Raw genomic sequence first — 22700 nt, 5'->3', positions numbered from 1 at the left:
CCAGCGCCTGACACCCCTGAGGTCCCGGGTTCGATTCCGATAGACTCAAGTGATAGACGGCGATTCTCTTCGACAACGTAGGTCTCCTTCGGGGGTTCTCCGGTTTCCCCCTACTTTACATCACAATTTCCCGATATAAGATGATATAAGGTGCTGTATAACTTGTAATGTGTTAGGGAAATGAAACAAATTAGGACTCAACACGACAAAGCTACTATGTTGCAAAACTGTCAAAATATCGTCAGAAATGTCAGCCATACAATATCGATCAATAAATAAAATCACACACATTTAGAACAGAATTTCTATCCCTCCTAAGTTCTAACGTATGTCTTATACGCTCCCCGGCTAAGTCATGTGATTGGACGAACGGTATCCAAGGAGAAGGTCAACCCTGAGTATCACAGCTTGTTTTCTCTTCCTAATACGGAATATGGAACTCCAGGATGGAACGTATCACGCAACCGCCAATGAGGACTTTGAATCAACACCGCGGTCGGCAGAAGTATAGGAAGATAATGTCCTGATTTTGCCTCCGGTTAAGCATGCACATTGACCAAGTAACCATGGTGACCAAGCCGTTACCAAGGTATATATAACGCGCAGGCGTAACCAGACGCAAACTCGGGAAAACTTGTTCGAACTTTTGCCGACTGCGGGATATGGACTGCGGTGCTGATTCAACATCCTTAAAGGGGTATACACTGATGCAGCCTAGACCAATGTCAAGGTCCATACCCCAAGGCAGTCCACATTTCAAGGTTCAAGGTCATTAGAGATGGCAAGGCCAACCAAAGGGTAGTAACGGAGGTCAACACGGAACTGTTCTAGGGTTAATCGCCAATGTTGACTTTTAGACTCGTTTAAGATGGTTTCCGGGCGTTGTAGCCTAAAGTCAGTCGACTGTTCCGCCCGAAGACACGAAACGACGTGTGAAAGTGCGTTGTGACGTGAACCATTGGTAGCAAAGAAGACATGAAAGGCAACACAGAATTCGCGGTCCTGTGACTGCCTTAGTCGTGTTCATCGCGCACCCGTGGAGCTAGCCGTAATCGCTCAGCTATCAACCGCCGACACTGCTTGGTACACATGAGGGTTCCATCAGGAGCGTCACCGTTCACTCTCATTGCAGAGATAAGCTCAAGCAAAAAGTCCCTCTCCCGCCGAGTAATTCGCCCTTTCTCTCCCCTCTCCCTCTGCTTTCTCGGGAGGTCTAAGCCCCTTCTACCCTTGTCCTTGTTCAATCTAATGTCCGATAACTTCCTCCAGAGATTTTTGAATCGCGAGTCGGCCAACGCCTTTCCCTCATTCAACTTATTGTTTCTGACATTCATATCTTTGGCTCTGTGAGCCTTTAACTTTTGTTTAAACGGTAGGCCTACTAACTTTCCCTTCTTATTTGTTAGTAATTTCATTATATTTTTCAACGCAACAGACTGCCCTCCCGAAGAAGTCGTCCTAACATTTCGGCTCCTCCCTGTCTGATCCTGAGGGTCATCGTCCTGGAAAGTGTCTCCAAGGTTACTCACAGGGTCATCGAGTAAACCGTCTCCAAGGTTACTCACAGGGTCATCGAGTAAACCAAGTGATTCCGCGAAGGCTTCCATGTTGTTGCCAATCGGCGCTGATTTGACGCCAATCCTCCTAGTCGACGCCGGAATATTTTCCGCGGGAGTTTTCTCCTTGGTTACATCTAATTGGATTCTCGGCATCCTTGGTAGATCCCCTCGTCTGCTACTCGAAATGAATGGTAACCGTGGTGATGAACCAAACGGGAAACTGTTTGCACTGCGATCTGGGTAGCATTCGTCGACGGATGTGACATCACCCCCCTCGATGGAGCGCATCAGTTGGAACAATTCCAGGCCGAATGGCCTGCGCGTCTCAAGACCTGCAAGTACAAAAACCGCCGAAACATTAATACTAACAGCTGCAGAAACAACATTCTTGAGAGCAATGCTCCCGAAATAGTCAGCTTGAAGCGATTAGCCATAGAACTCCTGGTACAAAGGATGAAGAGAGCAGAGATTGACCGTTGCGTGTTCGTATCGAACAGAAAGTTACCCCGTTGATTTGATTAGGCGACAACTGGTTGGCAGGTTGTCTATCATTATGAATTATTCATTCACAACACTATCCTATTATCAACCAATTAGCATGATATACGATACGAAAATAGAAATATTTGGAATAGAGCCAAAACACGGTAAAATGTGACCCCGACCTGAAAATGTGAACACAATTGGCTTAGGCCTAATTGTCGGCCGAATAGTCCAGCTTATCAAACACATGACAGAAGCAGGGCCTTTAGTTTCACAATACATTCCTCAAGCAAACAGCCCATTTTGATTGGCTATGTCTGATAATTGCCCCGGCTAAGCAGGAATGCAGGCTTTTGATTGGACAACGGCATCAAGTTCTCCGCAAAATACTCAAATATGCTAAAAATGTAACGAAATTCATCGTGTGTTCAGTTCACTGACCTGTAATGTACTATCACCAGTACACCGTGGCTATTGACTTAAGATCAATTTGTTGATATTATTGTTTGTAAACTTAAATGTCGAAGTGATTAATTGATATAAGTGATTAATGGGGTTACGTATTGCCAATCTAATGGAATCCTTCGGTAACCAAACATATCTATGGTCATTGATAATATCAATGTTTACATTAATTTGACACCGACAAGAAGTATGGCGATGACAATGAAAAGACTGACACGTCGGTCACGCAGGCTGTTGGCTTATGAAGAGACATACTATCAGGCTATTTTCCTCATCAGACTCTTGAGCCCTTAATCCTTGGCCCTTGTTTCCAAAAAATCCCTGATTTCAACTGCACCGTTAACCGAATGAAGTTGTCTCTACTTACATTTGAATAAAGGACTAATAATCTTTTCAAAGCTGATGAAATCACTGGGTTCGGATCGCCATAACCGCAACGCCAGGTCGCCAAATAGCTTGTATTCGATGGGACAACGTCCCTCCTGATCTGAAAGAAGACGGGTAATCGTATAATCGGCTAGGAGTTTGTCATTTAGGGTGAGTTGCACTGAGTGCGATTACGAGAAGATATCCTCGACGGCTGTGTTTTATTTTATTCTTTTATGTTGGTCAACGATTCCCCAATCCCGTGCTTGAATATTAAATAATTTAGTTACCAGCATCACATCACGCCATGGCATTTCAAATTGAAATAAGCTTCAACAAATTTTCAACTTGACAATTAGATATCGTGTTTAAATTGGCAAAATTCGTTTCGTCGAATACTTGGCTAATACACTGAACATAGATTAGTAGTGTACTCCTGTTCCATCTTCTCGACAAGTAACACGCCACAACATTAGCTGATCAACCAATGATACACATCATATTATTCCCGTTGTTTGCCTAATCTCGATGGCACCGTCTAATGACATTATCGACTTATCACCGTTGTGCTTAAGAAAGTCTCGTGAAGTGGGGGGGGGGGGGGGGGGGGTTACCTTGCTCCGGTGGTTGACTATAAGCCTCGTCAATGATGTCGATGATAAACTGTCTACGGGCGGTGTCAGGCATAGATGTGCTGGACGATGATGTCCATGATGAAAACGATGAGATGTTGAATGCTGGTATGACCTGAAAAAGCAACAGACATAAGAAAAAGTCTGCTGTAACTGCAACTACACTCCCGTGGACCGGTTTCGCACTCGGTCGTTGAAGTCTTTCCTCCCAAAGAGGCTAAAGCTCGCAGCACACCAGACTCCAACTTCGGCGTCCAGTGGGGTTTTTTGGCCGCCAGTGTCTGAACGCCATTTAACTCCCAGGTGTGCTACGACTTGACGCCACTCAGTGGACGCCACTGGCCGCCGGCGAACCCCACTCGACGCCAGATATCAAACTGCAATGTTTGATTTTGGACTCCGGTGAGCGCCAGTGAACGCCTGAAGCTGCCAGGTGTGCAATCACCGGGATCCTCTTGACGCCAACTTGGGCGGCTAGTGGCGGCGAGCGGCGTTCAGTCGAACTCGCTTGACGCCAGAGTTGGAGTCAGGTGTGCTGTCAGCTTAATGGTCACTGAAGTCAGGTCATGTTGGCGGCTGACCATCCATTGGTCGCAAGAAATCAAATTCCGGACTCCAGTGAACGCCTGAAGCAGCCTGCTGTGCTACCACATCAGCCAAATTTAGAGTCGGCGACGAGGCTAGAACCAATCAGCGGCGGCAATAGATGATGTGCGCAGGTGTGCTTCTCACCGGGGTCCTCTTGCCGCCAACTCTGGCGTCGAGAAGCGTTCAGTCGAACTATACTCCGGACGTCGGAGTTGGCGGCCAGTCTGCGTGGCCACAAGATTAGTTGTTACGCACTCTTGCCAGCTATTATATAAACTCACAAGAATTTTGATAAGCTCTTAAGTAAAATCTTGAACATACACCAGGCCTGATTATGATTCTCAACTATCTTTGAAGAGCTTGAGACAAGTGCTACAGATTACTTAAAGGATATGACGATGTTTCATGCACGTCATTTGAGTTTTCGCAAAGCCGCAGAAACGCCAAGGTAAACGCCTCTCGCAATGCTCGACATCCTGATTACGATGTCAAACTATGGGATGGGCGTTCGCTTTGGAGTTTCTTATGGAAACTCACTTACTGGATGTGAACGATTCAGACACATAGCTATTCTCATCTTCACTGAAATTAGAAAATGGTATAATTTGAGAATAAAGTAGATCGAGTCGTCCTTGTCTTCAGCCTGGAAACCCGAGGCTTCTCTCCCTATTATGGTCGCGTGGCCAGAGAACCAGGCGGCTCTAGAGGATGCAAACATGGCAAATATTGCTTTGGGCCACAAGGCAACATGATAACATCGACATGCAGCTCCACTCAGTAACACTAGGCACTACTGGGACATGAATCGGGGAGAGGAAGTGACCATCGGTTACTTACAAGGTAGATTTGTCGCCAAGAGTCTTTCTTTTTTTCTATTTTCGCTGAGTCTTGCAACCGTTTCCCTGGCCCATTCGGCTGTCAACGGCATGACAGTGGTCTGAGGGGATCGCCCCCGCCAGCTGAAAGACGGATCCAGACTGAAAAATCCACAACGAAAACAAAATTAATATAATCAGACCTTTTAAAGCAGTTTGTTCTTCAATAATGGTATCTTTTCTGTAATGCATTCTCTTTACTGGACGACAGTTTTAACTAAGATGTTCTCAAGGTTTTTTGTTTTTTTTTATAAATAAGAATAATAGAAAAGTCCGATGGAGAAACGGTAATATAAATAAAAGATGGCAAATTTGGCTATACGAGGAATCAAGTACATTACATCTAAATGGGTTTATCTTTAAGGCAGTAATTTCTTTAACCTCTAGAAGTCAAAAGCTAGTTTTTCTTTAGAATAATATTACTACTGTATTAAGATAAGAAGGTGCGTTTTTTTGTAAAGGAAAATCGAGTGAAGGGCAATAAATGTAGGTCGAGCGATGTCACGGTATTTACAAAAACAGATGACTTTTGTTTGTGGTGTTTAAGAGACTCAATGAATCACTCCTTATCAGATGAATTGCGTTAATAGTATCCTTGAAATTAGTAGTGCAATGTTACAATCTATATTTCCACATAAAATATCATCTGTAGTACGGTTGAAGGTCGAGAAATTTGGCGCACTCTTCCCGCGGCAGTAAAATGATACCTGAATTACTTCCTTGTGGAAAATATAGGCCAACTATATTTACCGACGAATACAAAATACGTTGTCATACCAAGATGGTAGCATTGTTAAACCTCAGCAGCTCAATTATTAATTTCTAAGTCTCAGTTTTCCATCAAAGTCCCAGGAATATGAGGGATATCGACAATTTAAGATTTCACGTGACACATGAACTGCATTTGTACCAGGAGAACGAATCATTTAAGTATGTATCTTTGACCTGGTCATGCTTTTTACATCACTCCCGGATCCTTAGTAAACTATTAACGAGCGTTCCTATAGTGCTCTACAGGCGATATAAGGCTTAGCCAACCATCAAAGTAAGGCAAGGCATCTATTTTACTCCCATGCTGTCTGTCTGATGGACAATCTTGCTTTCGTGGTTCTTCACATTGACGCATAGGGCCCCGAGATCTCAAATTTGCCTGCTTTTTCTTATCAAGGTGGGGATTTTACTTATTGGGTATAAATGGGTGCGCTGGTGATCACAAAAAGTTGATCAGTAAATGATGGGAATGCACTGATCATACATCGAACACATATATAGTTAGGGTGATTAAGGTGACTTATCACGGATCGTTATACGAATACGGATAGAAATGTACACAAAAATCGTCTTCTTACTGCAGAGTTTTATCCGTATAACGTATAAGGATCTTTGATAAGGCGCTGTTCTCAAACTCCCTGTTAAAGAAATCAACGTCCTTCACCCAAAACACCCCGGACGTAACAGGCGAAAAATTGCTGTATCAGACTCGAGTTAGTTTTTGGTATGTCTGGTAGCGGATGATAATGTGGCGACGGTGAGAGTTGTGAGATTGCTGCTTACCTGTCTCTTGTGACGGTGAAAGTGTAGCAGGGCCCAACAATCGTCAGCGCGGCTATCAGGAATGGTAACCTCATTTTCTGCTGAAGAAAAAGCAACATGAAAATAAACGTTTTCAGATCAGCCTATGATTAACAATCTAAGTTTGGAATATAGGGGGAGTGGCTTGGCAAAGATTCAATAATTACATCAATAATTACTTCACGTTGTCTGCGAGCGATTGTGAACTTCAATTGACCACTATCCAGATCTTAACGCTTTTATGATGAAATAGGCCTATAATGGTCATGCTAAAACAAATATTAAACTGATGGGCAGAGACTCAATCAAAGCAGAAATTATGAGTTGCTTCTTCCTTTTCAAAAGCAGAATTGACGGCGGAGGTCTCCCCGAATCAACACTTCTAATTGGACAACACAGCCGGATGTCTCACCAAATTCTGCTTTGAAGAAACACTTATATTCGCGATCAAAACATGTATCGTCCGGGCCAAAAGTCGAATACCATCAATTTTTCGCTCCTTGCAGACTGAATTCAAAGACGGTCACTGAGGAGTCTTCAATTTAGTTCACCAATTTTTTGCATTGAATACGGCGTTTTAATGACTTCCTGCCCAATGAGAATATCGGTTCTTCCAGCGTCAGGAATCTGACCTATACATGTATGACAGAAAGAGGAAGAATGTTGGATCATAACATCAATATTATCAATTGGTACAAGCCGACATCGTCTATTTGTGTAATGTGTGTCAGTGCACATGGTGCATGGCGTGTTTGAATGCGGAAATTTGGACAACTGGGCTAATGTGTCAGGAGGTCGAGTTCACTCTTACTTTGTCGAAAATCGATGGATAGTTTCGTCTGAATTAATGAGAAAATGTTCACGCCATTCAGGCATACCTTGAATGGAACGTGTACTTATGTGTGTCAATGTCGGTGAAGTCAATATATCGACCATGATTTGAATCGACACCACCGGCCTGGGCGCCGGCGCACCCTGTCTCGTAATTTCAAAGTGTCATTCGTGGTAACTCGAGTAAGTTGTTGAGTTATCTAAAATACGGTTATCATATTATATTGCTTTGAAGACCCATCATCTTTAGAGTTCGAATATAGTCATTATCAGCTTCAACCCAGGAAAACAATCAGTCCGATCGGCGATAGCCTTCCAAAAGAAACAAACCCCCACTCAAAAATGGCGGTCGTAGTGGCCATTTTGGTGAAGGATGGCAATCGCGGGACGAAGAATCTTGGTTTCTCTTATCAATCAACTTCACCCAACTTATCTTAATTGCATGCTTCATCGCTTATGATTAGTATTCAAGTGGCATACCGCGTTGATACAGCCGACGAATAGCCAGAAAGCTTGCAAAAAGAACCCGTCTTAAGTTGCATTTTGTTTTGCCATTCATGGCCTCAGTGTGATAAATTACGTGGGAACAAGCTCCATTATCAATAACCTGTTACCTGGTAAACCCTCCATTAGTTTCGCAATATCTGTGAGTGTTACAATCAGCCTCGTCATCAAACTAATGACACAGCTCGGGCGGGTAAAAATAGCTTCATCCTTTCTTTTAATTGTTGGTACTTTTCGTTAATTGCCATCGGTGACATCCCTTTCCGGCAGAGAAAAACATCAACAACAAAATCAATCAAGCGACAAGGCTCGCTATATCCCAGATTTATACTAATACGGTGGCAGGTTCACCAATCGTCGTTTTCGTCACCAGCGCGCTCTGATGAAATATACTCTTGAAATAACTACTCAATCGCAATACCAAAGTTAAGATGATATACACAACAGTTTTCAAGACAAGTAAAGTCACAAACCTTTGGCATTAGCTTTAACCTAATACATGTATTACCCATCAGAATAAATGCATACTATTCATCACGCAATATCAAAGTTTAATAGTGAACATAACACCACCAGACCCACCCACGGCCTCTCCACGTTCCTATAAAAAAGGAAACAACATCTTTATGGCAACAACACTATCCGAGTACCAAAGCTACTCTCTGATAATACACTCTTCTCCGGGTCCTTGATAACAAGTTAAAGTTAGCAATCCCTTCTGTGAAACCTCCTTTGAGGACATCATTTTGAGACTATAGCCCTTGGTCGCTATACGCCCACAGATTGTTCCGCTCTCTTCCTGTCCTCGAATCAGATGGTACCTTGAAGTAACATGACACCCCAATGCTTTGACATCGCTTTGTGGAACGGAGGTAGAGGAAGCAGACACTGGGAGTCAGGATGCTGGAAGTTCGAAAGACTCAGAATACTCCCAGTTGCCGATTATTGCTTTTGAGCTGGTCCACGGCACCAAGGCTGAGTAACCTGCGGGTCGCGATTTTGATCAAGACTGCAACATCGTAGAAATTGGGGCGTACCTGTATTTATCTCCAAGTGTCCGACTCAGTAAACCGATAGTACTGTGTTACGGCAGTTACTTTTACAGATCCCTGTTGGTCAAGAAACAGGTCAACTTTAGAAGATTTTAGTTCACCGACACTACCTTGTTCGAACCCAGGTCCTACCGCCTTGTCGGATCATTCGGACTATCCCATCGGGCTCCATTCCACCGCGAAATGACATCATAACTAGTCATGTAAATAGGCGAAATGATATCCGCCCACCCAATTCTTCTCAAATCATAATTTCTTGTTTGTAATCTTGGAAAGTTCACCAACTGTTTAATGCATATCCGTTTGCAATTTGCCAGAAAAACCAAACCATAACTTTCACGCATCTTAGTTTCCTTGCCAATTCTAGGCGTCAACGATCCATTCTAAAGAATTAACGATGCCAACCCATTTGTGCAAGATCATTCTCAAAGTGTTAGGGGCGGCTTAAAATGGCACGGAAGAGATCCAAAAGCCGGGGGGTTAATCTTCGTAGCAACTTTTAAAATTCAGTTTCAGAGAGTTCGCTGAGAAGTTTAAGGAATGCCATTGGCAAGTTTCTTACTCCTACGTCCCTGAAGTGATTGCCGAAAAAGATCTTGACATGTGTATAGGGCCCGTATCAAATGCCATTGTCGAATATAAAACCTTTGCAATTCTTGGAAAGTTCATCATTTCTGTATTTAGCCTTCGGGAATCCCACTTTCTTGCTAGTGGAATATCATGAAAACACCGTGTCACAATCTTGTTACGGGCGATGAAAATCAGTTTTATTAGAGTTGCTAGAAGTTATACCGGTAATTGTCATTCAATTGTCATCATTATCCTTTGCCCGAAGCCAAGCTAAACCTCAGTATTTCCACATGCAGCAAGCTAATTAGGTCTCTCAATAATCTTTTAAATGCTTACACTTAAGGTTTTTCCGGAGTGCGGCAATGGTATCACTTTTAGCTGTTTCATGATTACCACTGTTATAAACATGTACATTGTAGTGATCCATTTGGTACTCTCCTTAATGTGTTATCTTCTTCAGTTAAGTCCATTTGACATAATGCCAAGTTTAAGTTAACATCACGTTATAGTGACTATAACTAACAACTGGCCTGGATCAGAAGATACTAACTGAGGTTAAATAGTACAGAACATCGCATTTAAATTTCATTACAGTGATTGAAATTCAGGTCGTCGCACCCATTATTTAATTTTGAAACATACAAGGAGAGCTTCAAATAGAAAAATAGGTTAAACTAAGGTCAGTCCCGTAATTTCTAAAAACGAGAAGCTTTAACTACGGTATTCCCGATGCCATCCCACCTGGCTAAGCAGAGTTTTTCTGTTCGTACTCCATCACGATTCTCGGAAAAGCAAAACTGAGGTATTCTGCATAACAATGCAGCTACTTACAGCGCATTATCTCTAACTGTGAAATGCAGCCTGTCAGCATTAACATAATAAATACATGTACTATGATACAAAATGAGGTGTATATACTAGTTGCTTTCTTTGGCACAGACTAACGTTCAGCAGAAAGGGAGGAAAAATAGCTTAACAAAAAACTTATCAATTTGTATGAAATGTTCACTTCATGAATGTCTGAAGGGATTGATGCTTAATCATCAAGTATGAATTTAAGAGAATCTAATCTGTTCCTAATATCATCAAGTACTTGAAATCACCAATCACCAACGACTGGGCTTCATCGATGATGCTCTGTTCCTAATAACTATTATGGAAGCTGTAAGTCTACATGGTCGCGTTCCTAAAAAACTAAGATTGCCCTTAGAACCATGCGGAAAACTTAAACAGTTTAATAATGAACTCTGAATAAAAAGCTCTCAACGAACTTTTTCAAAAGTGTTAAAAAAAGTGTAAATGACCTACCTTCCTTTAATTAGCGCTCCTTATTCCTTTCCCGGGTATCCCTTGCGTAACTCAAACCAGTATTAAAACTAGTAAAAGACATGGACATCCGTTTCGACAGCAGTGAAGCCAGCGCTACTCCCTAGAGCCAACCAGCCCGCGTCTCTCGTCTGCTCTCATCCAAACACAACAAGCAGACGACTTTATACGCACGACAAGTTTGGATGATGTCATCACGTCCTGGAGCCTGAGGCGCACATGTATAGGTGGCATAGACTAGTTGTCGTTAGATATTGTTATGAGACTGGTTTATTTGCAAGATGCCACCACTGATGTCATCCTTTGTGATTCTATAAGGAAGAAATTATCAGGTACATTTATAGTGTTGGTTTTTCAAGTCGGTTACCCATCTTCAACTCTCATCTTGTTTGAGGTTATTATAGCAATGGTAAAGGCTATTCGCCACCAATGAACCTTGCATCGTGATCAGTATGTTCATGGACATTAGCATGCTTGGTCTCACCGTAAGGGAGCCTATACAATCAATGCAGTGTCCGGCGTCCGTCGTCCGTCGTCGTCGTCGTCCGTCGTCGTCCGTATCCTGTTTCAATTTTGAATTTTGAACTGACTCTGAATGATAAAATAATTTCCAAGTCCAAATATTTTTTTCTCTTGTTTTTTTCTGCTCAAAATGAAGCAACATCATCAGTCCCGAAAATTTTTGGGCTTTGTAAATTTTTCCGAATTTTGAACTGATGAAAAAATTCAGCTCAGTTTTGTGACGGAATATTGATATAAACTTCCCCAGGAAAGAGAGCTGCACTACCACACCACTTCCTCTAAGATCGCAAAATTGATATCAATGACCAAAACTGTTCTCCCATATCCACTGCAAATGACATGCATTAACATTATCCGAGGTGAGCACATGGTCCCTGGACCATTTCATTAAACTATCATTCAATGTCAGTCAGTGCACTGAGGCAGTCCACTTGTAATGGCGAAATCTCTACAGGGTAAGTCACTTTCTGCCTGCCTTAAAAGGTTGGGTATCAATCTGTTGATTCTGCTTGGATCTATCAATATGCATTTCTAAATTTAAACACCACGTCAACATTCTAATGCATTCTTAGAACCGGTGAGATTGCAAGGTATCACATAAATTACCAATTTGAAATACACGCAGTTCATTTCTGTAATTGCCCGAGTTGATCCCTCGGCCTTCACTACAATCTGCCCGAGATCACCACAGGAGATGAGTATTCTTTTGAAGTCACGCGTAGATATTGTTCGTAGTGCGTTGGACGTTTGAAATAAATCGGTTTAAGAAATCGTAAGGACAAACTATTTAATAGTACTGCAAGGTCATGGGTGAACTTGATACAAGTAACGCAAAGTGACTGGTTTCTTAACTGCGAACATTTCACCTGCCACGTCCATTAGTTTTTAACTCCGTAGAATGCGAATAAATGTATATAGAGCACGGCCTGACCGTTCTTGGAAAGCCACCTCCAGATCGGTGACGGATTCTTCATTGTCATATAAAATATCCGCGTAGCACTCCAGGCGGACATGACGGACAGCGACTTCCAATAAGCGCGCCGTGTTTGACAAAGTTTCAGTAAACTAATATATGATTTCCCGACCCCATCCTTAAGCACCCTCCTCTTCTGTTTGATGTCAGAGGAATCTAACTCACAAGATATTTTTAGAACAATGTCCCTCCTATCTTGTTTGTTGTTGACACGGTAGCGTCTTGACATTTATTTGCACAGTTCAGACATCCTTGACAGTTTACTCTTTAAGAAGAAATAACATTCAGCAACCTTCGCGGGTCCTTCTTCACTATTCTACCGACACTCCCTATTTTTATTCTGGCTTCGAGCATCGTCGAAATGTTTAAGAATACTTTGGCATTTAAAAACAGTGTAACCTTCAATAAAAACCTTAAATAATAAATAATAATAAAATAATATTGAAATCAGTACTGCACAGCAAGCGGGGGAGGCGGCATGGACCCCATATTACCTTCATCAGCAACCAGGGATACTCGTTAATATTTATAAATTGGTAAGTCAGCCTTGTCACGGCCCCGGCCCCTCGCGGCCGATCCAGCTCGTGCAGTTCCCGGGGTTGACGAATCGTGGAAATGACGGCCAACTGCCGCCCCGGCGACTGGACAACTTTAATCAAGCCCTTATGTCATGCCTTACCTGATTGACTTACTTTTTCATGAAGCGACGGTCGAATGTTTGCAGCCAGTCCCGCATCCTGGCATACGCAGAGGGATTTTCAAAATACTCCGCCTGCCGATTTTTCAAACATTTTTGTATGACGCAGGAGTAATGAAAGCCTGATCTCTGGGAGCCCGTGCACGTTTTCATGCGCTCAAAGGAAAAGCCGAGAAGATATAGCATGTAATGATAATCCAAATACGGCACTGTTGATTGAGAGATAAATGGGACTGATGATCGGGAGTGACTTCACATGCAATAAGACCGACTGGTGTACATACATATATCCACTAGGAACACGTGTCATAAGCGGCAGGTTATAAGAGTTAGAGAAACCACTGACCTTAAAATGTAAATTTTGAGTAATTCCTGCTGTCATCAGCGAGGTTAACGAAGTCAATTTTTGTTTAAATTTTGCCTTTTTATCACTAAGGCCATATTTTGTAGTTTATTTTGACATATTTAGACCTTTGATTAATTAAATGTCACAGGTGATAAAGTGAATTAAGTGAATGAAGTCAATTATGTTCAGATTTATTCATTCAAATCATGTGGTAAGTAGAACCTGGATGGCCATGCGTCGTTAGCATTGTTGGCGCCGTGGAGTCATTCGGCGTCCGATTCTGACTATATCATCTCGCATCTCGATATTTCATTTCATTTCGTTTATTTCGGATTTCATCACTAACCCTCCGAATGGTAGAGGAAGGATCACGTGTATCGATCTTGGTTTTGCTCGTGAGGGCTTCGGAACGCTAACCTTTTTGCGCTTTGTTTTCGTCATCGGTCTCATGATACATGTACTTATCTTTTTTTCGACGGACGCTCCAAAAATAACGGTCCTTATATTAATTCCATGGAGCATTATTCAACCTGTTGTCCATTCTGGGCAGAATCAGCTGGGAGGGGTTGTGTATAAACCATTAAAGCATTGTTATTATCATCCCGCATTATATCATGTTACGCTCCCTCTTAACTACCATGATCGGGTTTGTTTTCGTGTTGATGTGATGGAGTATTAATACAAGAAATATAAATATGAACGGCGAACTGGACATGGAATAAGGACATTATCAGCTCAATGACAATAATGTGGGAACTCGTAAAATGGCTGAGCTTTATTACAAATGGAAACATATGATGCCAGTGAGTGGGAGGCAATTATGGGGCAGACCAAAAGTTGCGCACCTAAACTTGAATTGTGATTATATTGCAATGGGAATCTCCTGAATGGACTATAACATTCAATGTAATTTGAAGAAAAAAATCCACTCGAAACACGGTTGACCGTCGCCATCAGTGCGTGGGTTGGGCTATAAACACTCGGTGATTACATATCGCGACGAAACTACACCCACATATACGACACTCCTAAAGCACTGGTGGCGTACAAACATTCAGTCTGTTGACTGTCATCTCCGTTACAAGCATTTCACTTCGTGGAAGTGTTAGATTACATCGAATATGACAAGTGAAATAACCTGATCATGAACAGGGACATAGCTGATAATGCCAGTATGTTGGCGGCGATATCTATTTTCTGTTTGCGATGTTCTTTATGGTTCAATGAAATCAATTAAGTTATCTCGGGGTATTATTGTGATTTATGGTTGCCAATTAGGTCAATCAATTAAAAAGACATGATTCTTAACGCGAAGGTTTGACCAGCTTTCAAGTCAAAGTCGTGACACTCTTGGTGATCACCAACTGTGGAGCAATTGACGCTTTTTCCATCAGCTTCTAAAGTTTTAAGCCACTGATCTTGAAGGAATTGGTGAGGTAAGACAAAGTTGGCATCAAAATTTAGCTATGCTGCCTTTAATGAGTTTCACCTGTTTACTGATGTGAAATACTTGCCGTGGTCCAGCTGCTTACGTTTCCGTGGTTGGTGAACCCAGTTCCGCAAACAGCAATACGTTATCGCCATGGTAGGTATGACCATGATTATGCAATCATAACAAGGATCCGACCGACAGTTTGGCGGTAGAACTCTGGTAAAGGGAGAACATTGACATGGACGGTAGGATACGGTGATCAGGAATATTGAATGATAATATGGTGTGGGGCCCCGTGTATCGGGCTCTTTCAGCTAGCCACTGGTGTTACACAGACTGGATATCCTAAAATGCCCCGATATCAGTTTCGTGAGTTTCCTCGAGCAGGAATTCGGGTCTTCCGATCAGGTATTGGCCAATCAGAACTGAGTCACCTACCATGCTTGTGCTGCTCCGAAACCACTCTAGTACAATGCCTCTGATTGGCAACTACCTGAGCGGAAGTCCCGAATTCTGGCTCTGAAAAGGTTGCAATGCAGGGTCATTGAAATTTGACATTGTCGTATCATATTTGAATGTAACGAACGGATAATAGAATATTCAGCCATGATGAATCTTTGCAGAGGAGATGGGCTATTCCGCTCATCTTGGTGATTACTTTCACCATTACCGTTGACGCAAGGTGTTTCCGCTCGGAGCAGAGGCCCGTGGATCTAGAGAGAGTGATGGACCATCTGAAGAAGAAGCTGACAGATGTTGTACAGGATGTTTTTCTTATTATGCAAGGTAAGATGAGTGTTCTTCCTGTCTGGACTGGCTCATAAAAAACTGCAAAATGGGGCCATCTACACAAAGATCAAGCCGCAACATCACGTCGTGAAAATCGGAAAAATTGGTGCGACCACAAGTTGTCTATCCAAATCGAATATGATGAATGGTATGGAACGACCATGTATCCGTTTGGGGCCTGACTTGACTATTCATGTATACGTGTATAATCAGTAACTGTCTTAGATCATCTCATCTTCAACGCTACTGCTGATGTTAGCACAACCCCCCACATCAGCAGAAATCTGTAGTCCAGCTTGTATTACATACAAGTACATTATTTGGTCAGGAGCCCTACCATTTCTGTCCGATCACCTACTGCGTTTTGTTTTTCAGCTCACGCAGAAGAAAGAGCAAACTACCATTCCCCAAAGGTAAAATTTACTTGTTATGATCGACCAACGCATTGCGGCGGCTGTGCAGAGAAAAAACAAAGTATTTGCACTCGAATCATCTGTCGCAGTGATAAGAAAAAACACCAACATGATTGAACGTAATGAATGTCGATGAATTCATGATACCAGGCAGTAAGCATCGAATCCTTTTGAACCATAAACAAATATAAATTAGGCCTCTTCTGTTCAATTGGTCTTGGGACATTCAGACATGATCAAACAAAACTATTAGATAATCGTCAGTTGTTTCGGTTATCTCTTGTCGATGTTTCTTTTCTCAGTGTTGTTGATGCAAGACCTCACATGGTGAAGGCCATTTCCCTGCATTTTATTGAAACCTACCCAATCGCCATTCAACATTGAGAAAAATATGTAATTTGCTGGATAAAGATAATACCCACGCAATATATTTAAAAATCAAACGATTTATCATCCGATGATCATGTGGTGTCGTCTCGTTTGAACACATCGTCGAATCAGTATTCGCCAGTAAACACCATGCCATGCCATGCCATCTTTCTCTTTCTTTGCTGACTACGTTCGCATATCAAGCGCGACGGTTTTCGATTCTCCTCGGTGGAAAACTTACGATCGGTACCCGGGATGATCACTACCTGGGATCTGAATTACGCACCGTTTCTGCTTCTTGATTACAAAGCGGCCAGCAGGCAGATTTCACAACCCTTCCACGAAGAGCTACGAACGATGAAGTGCCCGGCGAAATATATAAATGTATATTATAAAGATAAACAGCCGCCTCGTTACAACTAATCTTTGAGTTTGACGGTCATAAAGTTATTCCGATATTCTCATAACACGAGCACTGTGTATTGCTACATCTTTGTATTTCAGGAAAAGCGCTTTGTTGAAAGCCTGTCTGAAATGGAGCTTCAGGCTAAAATCGTGGGTGTTCTTGCCGAGTTGGATGCTTTTCTGGAGACAATGGGACAAAGCGAGGTAGGAAATTCGCTGTAATCCGTGTCCATATGTCTGAAGCACCTTCGCTGATAGTTTCTCAGCAATGGAACGGTTACATGAACAAGCAGAGTGTAGCAAGTGTACTGTCAAAGACACACATGGCAGACATGTATCGCAATGTACCGCCATGTCCTTTTGAAAACAGTAACTCATCGGAAGGAATAAACAATTTTGGTTTGGAATAATTTGAGGTTCCCGCAATGAATCATTCAAAATTTCTCGTTTCAGAATGCGATACTCCATGCAGCAGAATTCATCTCGAAAACGGTTATGGAGTCTATGTTATTGGGCATGGGGATTACCAACATCGGCAGATAATGCCAAGGATCTTAATGAATAAACTGGTGAAAATCAGTTGTACCCTTTCTTGATTATGTAACAACAATTTTTCTTTCCAGCTTGCAGTAGCTGATGCAATGAGATTCTTTCATGACTTTTCGAAAGTGTTATTGGAATCCTTACTATGAGGCGGTTCAACGCTTTATATTGGCAAGTGACATCACTGACAAATATAAGAATTAAAGCCAGTTAGATCATTTTGGTACTCGATATCATTATTAGTACATATTCTGGTAAAAAAGCCACTTGAAAAGGCTCAGTAAATATTTTTGCCGGTAATAGGCAAACACGGCTTCATGGCAGCCATTTTGGAATCCACTTTGGAGTGAATTTGAACGGTTCGGACTGGGCATGGGCGTTAACATTGAGTATTGTCTGCATGAGTTTCCGAGATATAGACTAAATTGGTTTATCCCGGTGCCCATCTTTGATTCCAATATGGCCGACGTCGGAAGTAGGGAAACAAATCAAGCCCTGGAACGATCAGAGTCCAATATTTGCAATACTTTCTCAAAAAGTATACTGTCAGATTGAACAACAAGCATGAAGTCCCTCGCTACCATATACTCGTAATCATTCTTTCGACTTCGCCTCATCGGCGTTGGAACCATCGTTTGTCGGATCCTCTGATAGATGGCATCACTTATAGTCAGTTCCTGAACCAGCATAAGAATGTCCAAAAGGCACAGAAGGTCTAAGGTGGGCCAATAGATTCCTCTTCGAAGGAATTCGATGTGGGCATGATGAAGTGTGTTCGCTCGCCGTGTGGTCATGTGACCGAGGTGGACACCGTATTCGGCAAGAGATGTCCACGTGTGCTTCAGGGAACTCCGCACCTGGAAGAGAGGAGAAGGTTTTACGATGAGAAAGGGAACTGTCTTCATGTGACGTTCACACGGTAATCGATACGACTGTATTTCATGGGAATAGATTTCCGATAACATTAGACCAGCCCGATCATTTGTGACAGGTGAAATGGAGGGGTGGAAGGAGTGCATGACACCCCTCTACGGGCAGGTCGTCTGTGGCCCGTAACCGTTATATACATCATTCGATTGCCGGTGTGCAAGGGATAGTAGTCCTAGGGCTGATAGTCCGTGTAACAATAGCCCGCATTGCTAAATGTTTTGGTTAGGGTTAGCGGTACAATAGATCATGCTGCTTAATTGATCAAATACAATGCTACCGGACTATGACTCCAGGGGGACTATATCCGCTGTCACACCGGTAACCGTGGTTTAGGTAAACGATCTCCACTTGACGGAGGTGGTTGATGAAGTGTCCGCGCGATCTCTTTTCAAGGACTTGATTAGCAACGAGAAACATTTGAAGATATACGGATGGCATCAATCAGGAGAGGACACCATTATCAGGACACGGAACGCTGACGAGTTGCAACTAGCTCATCTTGGCCAACTAAGAAATCTGAAGAGAATCGATGCGACTATACAATCTGATCGCCAGCGTAGTTACCTTCGACTAATAGCTCTGTCACCATTTCAGTCGTCAAAATCGATGCGGGTACCCCCTCCCCAGGTATGCGCAGCATCTATCTTTATAAAATACAAATTGATTGCTTCGACTTGTGATGACGAGAATTAGGACAGACTGCATCTTATGGCAACAGTTGATTACGCTCACTGAAAAAGAAACCTGAGCAGCTGAACTTACCAAATCATTCACGTCCCCTTCGATGACTATCGCCTGCGGTAGAGATGTAAGGGAAGCCTCAAGGCTAATGTTGGATCCGAGTTGGAACTCACGACATCTGTCTTGGTCTGTTGGTCTGGGAGTGTCGTTGAACGAACGAATAGAAACCTAGGGATTAAGACAAGAGAGTACGTAACTATATGAGAAAGGGGGCTCTGCAGTTATTAGTTTTGCGACAGTGCTGTCGCAGTAGTAAGTGCATGCATTCGATTGAAACTCTCGATGATGAGTTTCTGATATTTATAGCAGTGTGTTGTCCTGATTACTTCTGGTGAACAGTATGTTTGCTGGTAAACAGGGCACTTTCTGTTATACCGAGTACATTTTCTGACAAACCGAGCTCTTTTTCTGACATTTCTCCTAAATAATACACATTGTCAGTTGCATCACAAGTCTGCTTGTTTTGGTCACTCACCAGATGTCCATCTGTCTCCTTAAGGTAGACCGGCGCAATAAGGTCGGCCACCCGTGGAGTCCCCGGGAAGTGACAGCGAGACAGAGTCACTATGTTATCCGTATCATTCCCGAGATGTGAATCTCTCTGAAATAGACATAGCTTCGTCAGCGAGTCACAAATTCCGTTTTCCCTATTCAACAGTGTTTACGGATCCATCTTCGACGAGCCTAGTTCTGTACAAAAGGTTCACAAAATAGCCACAAGAGTTTGGCTATATGTTGTATGGCAACTTACAATTATATAGTACATGTAGAAAACAGCGGAGATTAAAGGTAATTTAAAGGCAACTTACTATATCAGAAAGTAGGAGCGCTAAATCGATGGCAATATCCCGCAATCTACTAGCAATCGTTTCGATCTCATGTCGACTGACGTTTTCGCTGGTCAGTGGTCTGGTGACTTCATCCTTTGATCGGCAAGGCTCCATGATGCTGTCCATGTCCGCGCGGTGGATGCGACGCATTGTGATTGGTTGGCGAGGTGAAGAGAGAATGAAGACGGCTCTCGACGCTGTGTAGAGGAAGATAGCTGGAAGACAAAGCAAAATGTTAGTAATTAAAACCAGTTACGAGAAGAAAGGATTCTTCAAGTTACTGCACTGAGGACCAATCAGCCAAAAGCCTTGTGCTCTATGAAAAGTAAAGAATGCTTTATGTACAATGTAAGACAACGTTCAAAAAGTTGGTGGAAGAGGGCTGTAAATCCATCGCCACATTGTCATCAATTTATTTGGTGACCCCCCTGCCGCAATGTAAGGAATATAGAGAACCCATGGTAGAACAGTGGATACTCTCGGGATTGGAAAGGCAGGATCTTGGGTTAACGGGACCTTTCCCTCGGGATTGCTATCATGCGTAGCACCGGGGTACATAGAACGCTTACCCCGAGATTTGGACGGGTTTGGGGAAGGACTGCTGGTCAGAGAAGGACAGGAGCGAGCGTTCCTGAACAACACTGGCCTACGAATTCGCTGATAGTGTTCATTGAGCACAATAATTTGCCACCCTTAAGCCTTGGCCGGGTTGGTTGGCGAACCATTTGAAGGCGGGGGGGGGGGGGGGGGAGGTTAAGGAGGTTAAGAGAAGAAGTGGCTGTAGTGTTGTGCTCCTGATGTTCCTTGAGCATATCATGTGTATCGCCGTGATGTCCTTGTCCAGTGTCCCTTGTGGACAAAGAGGGACAGGGATTTACATGAGAAAGATGGGGAGGGGGTCGGCAAAGATGCAGGGCGGGACTGTACTCACGCACAAGATGTTCCTCGAGAAGAAACTATGCCACTTCCTAAAGAAATTGGCCACAGTACCCACAATGGGAAATCGGAAAGCAGAGGTAAGCATTAACACAACCTTACCTACAAATGTCACCCTCATACTGAGAGAAGCCTAGTAAGACCTGTAGGGATAGGACAAAGTGGACCCGTCTCAGACACCTAAATGTCAGGTTATATAGGAGGTGGTCTTCGATGAAAAATGCAATTCTAACGTACCTTTTTATAGTCTCTGACATCTTGACCACCTCACCGACCATCTCATTCAAAGGTCATTTTAATTGCACATGACGCACAAACTCTGCCGAATTATGACTGAGAGAAACTGAATGATGTACATTTATCTCCTTCTGAAGACTAATTAAACCAGAAAAATCAAAGCATTTCTCACCTCTGCCTCAAATGTTGTTCATACTAAACGCTGGATGCAACATTGAATCTGAAAAACACCAACATTTAGGTGACTGAATTCATTCAAGGGAAATTGTACCAAAAATAGATCTTAAATGTGCGAAGTCAGTCAACACAATCTAAAAAGCTACTAGGTCTATAGATCGAACGAACGTTCTTGGAAAAACAACTGGCCCTACAACAGCCATTTGTTCTTTGAGGTAGAATCGAAACTTCCTGTTTTGAATCAGCCTATCTGATTTTTGTGGTATATACATGGTTTAATTGCCTTTTGATACGTCATCCGAGGATCCGGGAAATCTAAAAGTCTAAACCGTTCAAAATGACGCTGATAAAGACACGTGAAGACACGTGAATCAAGCCTGCGGCTCTTGGTTTGTTTAGAAATACTTATATTTCCGTTTGTACAAGTCCAGCCAGGCCAGGCTCGTCCCACTTCTAGAGACTCGGCACAACGACTTCAGTCCACTCCGTCACTTTCTCCTGTCCTTATTTATGCTCGGGACAACTGCTCGGCTGTGCGAAGGTTCCAGTGGTCCGCCGAGGCTGACAGTAGTTATGCTACCGGTAGGCCGTCCCACAGCTCCGAGTTTCGGCCATGGTCATATGCGCAGGACGTTAATCCACGATTTCTGTTAGAAAAAAACACGTCTTACCACCAGTCTCATCTATGCTCAAAAAAGCTTAAAAACTTAATAAGCATTCACTTGGTGTAGGCTGTAATTGCATCGAGAGTGGGATGTGGAAGCCTTAAATGCACTTTACCGAGAAACGTTGCAATTACGCTCGCATGCTGGTAAAAATCCAAAGGTGAGTTATGGCGAAGCGGTTAGAAAAACCAAAACGACGGATTTAACAAAACTGGTGGAAAATAGCGGATTAATGTAAATGTACTGGAACTGTAATACGGGATAAGTGTGATTCTTCCTTCACAATGCTGCTGTTCATTAGAACCCAAATCAATCCACTTACATATTTTAATTTTCAATGTGATATACCCGCACTGATCACTGTCCTATCAAGGCGTGGTCGAATACGGTCATCTGAGCTAGGAACCTACCTCATTCATGCGGGATAAATGTTACTACACGACTTCAAACTGGAACTGCATCCGAATATGGACCGCCAAGATGCGGGTCGGATTCCATGCAGAATTCGTGCGAGTTTCGATTGATTTCATTAGATCCTTTTCAGATCCTGAGACAAGTTTAGGAGAATGAGGAGATATCCCCTGCTAACCGTAGCCTTAGCCATCCAAGGGATTGGTTATGTTACGGCCTCCGGTGAGTCGTACTAATAGTTTTACGACAGTTTCTCGACAGGTTGGAACCAGTCTGTTTCAACTAAGACTTGCAAGTTGTGTGTATAGGTTTTTCGAGATAATGCACTGCCGGGGCGTTATTGTTCCAGGACATGCGTTCCCCTTTATGTGCTAATCAAAAAGATCGGTGTAACGAGTTTGGTTAGTCCCCATATTTCAGTATTCATACAATAGACATCAAGAGAGACCAAAAACTTTTTT

General features: G+C 42.8%; 3 protein-coding genes across 7 annotated transcripts; 1 reads left to right on the top strand and 2 right to left on the bottom strand.

Annotated features, from left to right (window-relative positions):
* Positions 1-215: 215 nt before the first annotated feature.
* LOC135491098 (uncharacterized) lies at positions 216-10940 on the bottom strand. 3 transcript variants are annotated; one of them, XM_064776756.1, is made up of 7 exons: positions 10806-10940; positions 6523-6602; positions 4931-5070; positions 4635-4675; positions 3488-3620; positions 2875-2994; positions 216-1891 (listed from the first exon to the last, which is right to left on the bottom strand). In XM_064776756.1, the coding sequence occupies exons 2-7, from the start codon at positions 6594-6596 to the stop codon at positions 1014-1016; spliced, it is 1386 nt and encodes a 461-aa protein (XP_064632826.1). In that variant the 5' UTR covers positions 6597-6602; positions 10806-10940; the 3' UTR covers positions 216-1013. The 3 variants fall into 3 exon arrangements, with proteins under 3 accessions (XP_064632826.1, XP_064632825.1, XP_064632827.1); XM_064776755.1 differs by having other exon boundaries at positions 6523-6599; XM_064776757.1 differs by lacking the exon at positions 10806-10940 and adding an exon at positions 6953-7142 and having other exon boundaries at positions 6523-6599.
* A 3748-nt stretch (positions 10941-14688) lies between these two features.
* LOC135491289 (uncharacterized) lies at positions 14689-17348 on the top strand. 3 transcript variants are annotated; one of them, XM_064777047.1, is made up of 5 exons: positions 14689-14797; positions 15417-15579; positions 15958-15995; positions 16869-16973; positions 17223-17348. In XM_064777047.1, the coding sequence occupies exons 2-5, from the start codon at positions 15519-15521 to the stop codon at positions 17310-17312; spliced, it is 294 nt and encodes a 97-aa protein (XP_064633117.1). In that variant the 5' UTR covers positions 14689-14797; positions 15417-15518; the 3' UTR covers positions 17313-17348. The 3 variants fall into 3 exon arrangements, with proteins under 3 accessions (XP_064633117.1, XP_064633116.1, XP_064633118.1); XM_064777046.1 differs by lacking the exon at positions 14689-14797 and adding an exon at positions 14838-14946; XM_064777048.1 differs by lacking the exon at positions 14689-14797 and adding an exon at positions 14977-15038.
* A 79-nt stretch (positions 17349-17427) lies between these two features.
* On the bottom strand, positions 17428-21259 carry LOC135491287 (uncharacterized). Its single transcript, XM_064777045.1, has 5 exons — positions 21159-21259; positions 19793-20028; positions 19459-19584; positions 19005-19151; positions 17428-18169 (listed from the first exon to the last, which is right to left on the bottom strand). Exons 2-5 carry the CDS (start codon positions 19961-19963, stop codon positions 17801-17803), a joined length of 813 nt encoding a protein of 270 aa, XP_064633115.1. The 5' UTR covers positions 19964-20028; positions 21159-21259; the 3' UTR covers positions 17428-17800.
* Between the last annotated feature and the right edge of the window lie 1441 nt (positions 21260-22700).

The sequence above is a fragment of the Lineus longissimus genome, chromosome 7 (genome assembly GCF_910592395.1).
Source record: "Lineus longissimus chromosome 7, tnLinLong1.2, whole genome shotgun sequence".
NCBI classification, from domain to species: domain Eukaryota; kingdom Metazoa; phylum Nemertea; class Pilidiophora; order Heteronemertea; family Lineidae; genus Lineus; species Lineus longissimus.
This window is presented reverse-complemented; position numbering and strand designations above follow the sequence as displayed.

Excerpts from the sequence above, each read along its gene's own strand:
- LOC135491098 (XM_064776756.1), bottom strand. The coding sequence starts at position 6,596 with ATGAGGTTACCATTCCTGATAGCCGCGCTGACGATTGTTGGGCCCTGC. Across the intron at positions 5,071-6,522 it reads TTCACCGTCACAAGAGACAG|TCTGGATCCGTCTTTCAGCT; the intron begins GTAAGCAGCAAT and ends TGGATTTTTCAG. Across the intron at positions 3,621-4,634 it reads GTCTGAATCGTTCACATCCA|GTCATACCAGCATTCAACAT; the intron begins GTAAGTGAGTTT and ends TTGCTTTTTCAG.
- LOC135491289 (XM_064777046.1), top strand. Across the intron at positions 15,580-15,957 it reads TGTTTTTCTTATTATGCAAG|CTCACGCAGAAGAAAGAGCA; the intron begins GTAAGATGAGTG and ends TTTGTTTTTCAG. Across the intron at positions 15,996-16,868 it reads CAAACTACCATTCCCCAAAG|GAAAAGCGCTTTGTTGAAAG; the intron begins GTAAAATTTACT and ends TTTGTATTTCAG.
- LOC135491287 (XM_064777045.1), bottom strand. The coding sequence starts at position 19,963 with ATGCGTCGCATCCACCGCGCGGACATGGACAGCATCATGGAGCCTTGC. Across the intron at positions 19,152-19,458 it reads AGGAGACAGATGGACATCTG|GTTTCTATTCGTTCGTTCAA; the intron begins GTGAGTGACCAA and ends CTTAATCCCTAG. Across the intron at positions 18,170-19,004 it reads AAGGGGACGTGAATGATTTG|GTGCGGAGTTCCCTGAAGCA; the intron begins GTAAGTTCAGCT and ends CCTCTCTTCCAG.